At 36.3% G+C, this 5,561-nt stretch overlaps 1 protein-coding gene across 1 annotated transcript; it reads left to right on the forward strand.

The window, feature by feature from the left end:
• Positions 1 to 918: 918 nt before the first annotated feature.
• LOC132705340 (uncharacterized) lies at positions 919 to 4,981 on the forward strand. Its single transcript, XM_060675875.1, has 2 exons — positions 919 to 1,715; positions 4,450 to 4,981. The coding sequence occupies exons 1-2, from the start codon at positions 1,392 to 1,394 to the stop codon at positions 4,885 to 4,887; spliced, it is 762 nt and encodes a 253-aa protein (XP_060531858.1). The 5' UTR covers positions 919 to 1,391; the 3' UTR covers positions 4,888 to 4,981.
• Positions 4,982 to 5,561: the final 580 nt, after the last annotated feature.

Below are 5,561 nucleotides of genomic sequence, written 5' to 3' on the forward strand. Positions count from 1 at the left end.
AAGCATTAATTACACAAGTTTGAGAGCGGGAGTCCTATCTAACCACCTTTAACTATTTTAAATTAACTTGTACTTAAGGCAGCACTTACCCGTGTATAGGCACATTCTTTTCCTTACTGTTTTAACCACAAACATAAGTTTTCCTGTGGGTGGGCATTTTTATCACAAAAACACGAAAGACGTAAGGAAATATTGACACCCAAAAATGTAAACAAGAATGGCAGGGGCACAGGCCGTTCTGCGACAATAGTAATTACTAAGCTCGGTGTTGCCAATTATGTTCGGATTTCAGAGGTTGATGTCGCATTCTTATGAAAATTAATCAATTTGCCAGAAAAATTACGTCAATGTCTCAACTTAGTTGGTGGGCAAAAAATCCATACCTTTAGGAAAATATAATAGCCACCTGCGGCGCATCTATTTTTACCCTAGTAGAGCCGCTTATTTATCTTATACCTATAAAGCTAAATCGTCATTTATGATAATTTTGTCATCTACTGGAAATATTGAAAGAAACTACCAACAACTCCCGAATTGGCTCGCAACACTGTTAAATATTACATTGTATTAAAAATTAGAAAACTAAAAAGTACCATTAAGGAAAACTATGAAACTTGAAAGCACATAATGAATAAATCTGAAATATTACAATATTGAAGCTGATTCAATCACCTACAAATCTTTTCCCGTTCGCAATATTTTACTGAAAACCGACATTCTACATTGGGTCCAACTCGCATCTCTTACCGTTTTTAACCTTCAAATACTGACAATGGGTTGAGACATGAGACAGTGCCTGTGCTGATATGCCAAGATTACGATAAATTGTGAAACTTTGCGCTCATTTATAGTTACTAAAACGAGATTGTTATCACAGGTAAATGCGTTGATATAAGAACCCTTGTTGGCCAGATAGTTTACAATTCAAAATGAGTGTCGCTACAAATAACGAATTAGTGGTCCGCGAATTTATCGAGAAAATATTTGCAAACCGTAATATAGGCAACTTCGAGCTGACCTATAGCTGCAGTACGGAAAATGGTGACGGTTTTCTGGGTGAGATAATATTCGCTCAAGTGACGCCGAAAAATGAGCAAACGCGCACATACCATTTAGCTCTCAAAGTCGGCAAAACAAGCGAAGAACTAAGAAAAGAATTCCCAGTACGGTTTGCATTTGAACGGGAAATTCACATGTATAAGAACGTATTTCCTGCGTTCCAGCAGTTTTTGAAGGCGAAGAACTTAGAACCTCTTGATTTTCAACCTAATTGTTTCGGTACATTGATATCAGACCATAGCGAAATAATAGCACTTCAAAACTAGAAAGCAATTGGGTACGATGTCCGCAGTAAAACATTTCCTCACGACGTCGCTCATATCAAACTTACCATGGAGGCATATGGAAAGTGGCATGCTACTTCACTGGCTTTGGCTGAACAAAATCCGAAACTGTTTGAGGAGCTGTCCAACACTCCGAAATTATGGCCGGTCTTCGGCGAGACAGAAACATATAAAACAATTTTCAGACAAGCAGAAGAAAATGTCGCCAAAATACTGACAGACAATAATGAATTAGACTTGCTGAGAAAATTCAAACAGAAATTCAATGGCAAGATTTATGACATTTGGCATGAAATTGTTGTTCTGGAAGTGGGGCCCCGAGTTGTCATTCATGGGGATTGTTGGAATAACAATATTTTGTTTAAGTACGAGGTAATGCTATAAAAGGATTTGTTTATTTAATTTTTAACATTAGCATGATACTTTATCAAGAGTTACTTAATGTGGCAAAATTACAAATTTTTATAATATATAAATATAGATCTGGTAAGTTTTGATCATATATCTACAGTAGTACATAAGGTTGGAGTTGGATAAATCAAAAAAGCCAAGGCGACCTTTCTCCACAAGGCTTACTAGTACCCAAAATTTTAAAAAACTTTTAACTATGTAATGTTACATTTTTAGATTTACAACCAACTTTACAGCTGCTTAGTTCCAGCAAAATATATCCCATGCTCTTGTTGTGTACATCTTTTGCTACCACTGTCTCTTTGCCTTCTCTACAAATAATATCTATTAATGTGGGCTTACCATAGGGCTAGTTGTGTATTTGAATAGGGTTAATTACACTTCTTCACCTGTCTGTATTTAGCTACTATACTCGTTGACGCATTTTAGCATACTCTCCTGTAAGAGGTTGCTAGCCTGCACTACCCTGGCCTTTGATGTTGTTCTCAGTCCGGTAATAGTCAAGCTCGAATTTTGGCCGGCGGTAGGTTCTATTGAGTGCATGCTTTATTGACTTTGTTAGTGGGAGTCAATCTTACGCGTCACCGCCGTTGTTATCTTACGCTGGTGTTTACAAGTGGCCTCAAATTCCATTTAACTGTCAAACAGGTGGCGGTAGTTCGAATGCACTGCGGATAGAGCTGTGCTCCTCTGTCCTGATTGGTGTCCTCAGGGTCATCGAATCGCAAAATCCATATAGTTGCCGCTCTAAAAATAGATATTGAGATTGACTTGATATTTTACTATAAGGATATTCAGAAGGACTTTTTTATTCGGTCGTTTTAAGTCTGTGGGCCACTATGTGCTCGCTCGTGATGGGTAATCCGTGCAGATTCTGTCATGAGCATTGCACATGGCGGTTTAACCTCTGCTCGCTCCCGACGGAATCCTTTGTAATTGTCCCAAAAAAAATGATATCGGTTTCAATCACGTGGTTTTTGTTTCCTAAGTGTTTTGTGAAGGTTTTACAGTGTCGGCCCCTCTGTTTTTGCCATACACGCCGGTTAAAGGCCGGAAGGGCCCAGATGGTCCGCGGTGAAAGCGGGTGAGGCTGTTTTTTTGTTATCGATCAAAGTCCTTTTTTACAATCTGGGAACAAATGTTTGATTATAGTTTTTTTTTACGTGTTGGTTTGTGACCAAAAGAACAAAATCCTGCACGGACGTCGGTAATGAGCGAATGGCCATGGTTATCTTCCCCAACTGTTTGGCTCAGCGTGGTCCAGCATTTTGCCGGCAATGCGTTGCAAGTTACAAGTATTTGGGCGGAGTACGAACAATTAATTTTTGAGTTATTCATTGAAGGGTTTCATCGTGTTTTAATTATGTTATATATCTTGTGAGATTTGAGAATTTTTAAGTATTGGATGGTGGTTCACCCTTGTGTTTGAAGTACGTTTTTTGAGTACGTATGCGGCGCACGACTGTGGTATATGACGTCATAGATCCTGCAGTTCGTGTTGCGTTGCGTCCGCTCTCAATATCGAACTAGACAATGGTACTCATATTTTTTGTAGTATGCCATAACAATTGATTTTAATTTTTATTTAATATTACGATACATTTATTCTCAAAGGTTCTTGTTTTGATCGCCCCACTCATTACCATTACTTAAGGGAGGAGTACACGTTTATCTGGAGCAGTTGGGAACCATTTCGTATTTGATGGTAGGTCCGAGATTACAAAATTGGACATCTTTTTAGATTGGTTGAGCAGTGAATAAATTCCTGACGCCCTCTTATAAAACTAGATTCACGCCCCGTTGCACTGTTTAAAAGCTGGCCAATTCTATTCAACCATATCGATACCGAATGACGTGTCCTACCTTTAACTTGAGATTGATTAAATTAATTTGTTAATAAATGAAATAAATTGGGTTTAATTAGTATTACTAATAACACCTAGTAATCGATTAATAAAAAGGATTCGCAATTAATAAATATTTTTATAAAATAATAATCTAATAATCATCTAAAACTGTACGAAAAAAGCATCAAATAACCTTTTTTTAAATAGAAGCAAATGGTAAAACTGCCAATGTGGAAAGTACAAGGTGACGTTGTTCTCTTCAGACTTATAATTTATACAATTATAGTGGTAGACAACTTTTTCTTCTCCGAGTGATATTAATTTATAGTCTTATATGTACCGACATATAAAGTTTTAGCCTTGTAAACAGAGCCCGCGCCACTTTTCGATATCGATTTTGATATGCAAACATTTTCTGAACTACCTGGAACAAATAATCCTATTTCTGAAAATCTGAAAACAAATCCGAATTTATCCGAATATATCGCAAGTGATATAAGTAAGCTTTCTCTTTCGCAGTATATAGTATACTATGCAACAAACGATTTTTAACAACGAACAACGAACATTTTACTCACGAATCTGATTAGGAACGAAAGCATGGATTAAAAAAAAATTACATGCAACTGATGCCTATCGTTTACACTTTAGATATTTAATAACCGATTCGTGACTGTCACTCACCATCTAGAACGGGCGTGCAAACATTTTCACAAAACTGTCGTTGATATAAATAAAGACTTGATGTATATTAATATGATGATAATACCGTACACAGGTATTTATAGCTCGGCGAGATTGAATAAATTATTAAAAATGTTTTATTTCAAGTCTACTTTCTTTTCCAGAATGAAGAAAAGAAAAATCCGGTAGGTGTGAAACTGATAGATTTTCAGTTCAGTCAATTGGCGAGTCCGATGATGGACCTGTCTTATCACTTGTTCACAGTATGCTCAGAAGAAGCTTTCAAAAGTTTAAAAAACATTTTCGATATATATTACGACTCCCTGTCGGAACACTTAAGAAAATTAGGAAGCGACCCCTTAAAAATATTTCCCCGTTCAACGCTAATCGACCATTGGAGCAAATATTGGCCTTTTGGAGTGATCATGACTTTGATGATAATACCTACCGTGTACTCCGAAAGCTCGGACACCGTGGCTATCGAAAGCATGAACGACGAACAACTTAATAAGTTGAGGACTACGTTTCAAGGAGAAAACAAGAGACAGTTAGAAAATAGAATTATCAACGCGATCAAATGCGGATTTCAATTTCAATTTTAATGTTATTACAACTTTTAAAACAAATTAGAAGCTATACTGGAATACTTGTCCTCTGCTCGAACTGCATTAAAAATCTTACCGTTATACCTGTCAGAGATCGTAAAAAATAAATATTAAAAAAAAACTAATCACTTAATCGATTATTAAAAGGAATCCAACGATCCGCGACCCGCTAGACCAACGACAAAATAGCCAATCAAAAATAAACTATCGGAGCTACTCAAAATTCGACCTCCCTGGGCGCTGATTTACATAATAATATTGCACAGTAAACTTCCATATTTCTATATTGTGCAATGAAAATATATTGCTGCAGATAGTTAATTCCCTCTTTTTCACATTTAAGAAGAAAAATATTTTTTCGAATAGAATTAACAAGTTGATTATTATTGGTTAGTGGGAGCAATTACCATCAATATTTGTTTTAAGTGAACAGAGAGAAAGGAATGAGCTGCACCCGAAATGGTAGGACTTATTGGTTGAAAACCGAGTTTCGAATGTTGCTCATCAACATTTTTTCAAAACTGCAGGATATGAAAGGCCAGTTGCAGCAAAATGAAACTGTATTAAATAGTTGGTTAAGTTTTAAAGTTTATTGGCTTTTGTTAGCGTTTGCAACCAAAAAGCTATAAAATTTTAAACACTCTTGTTTTTCGTTATTTCTAATTTGGAAA

This window comes from Cylas formicarius, unplaced genomic scaffold (assembly GCF_029955315.1).
Source record: "Cylas formicarius isolate icCylForm1 unplaced genomic scaffold, icCylForm1.1 PGA_scaffold_7__23_contigs__length_41026272, whole genome shotgun sequence".
In the NCBI taxonomy this organism is placed as follows: Eukaryota; Metazoa; Arthropoda; class Insecta; order Coleoptera; family Brentidae; genus Cylas; species Cylas formicarius.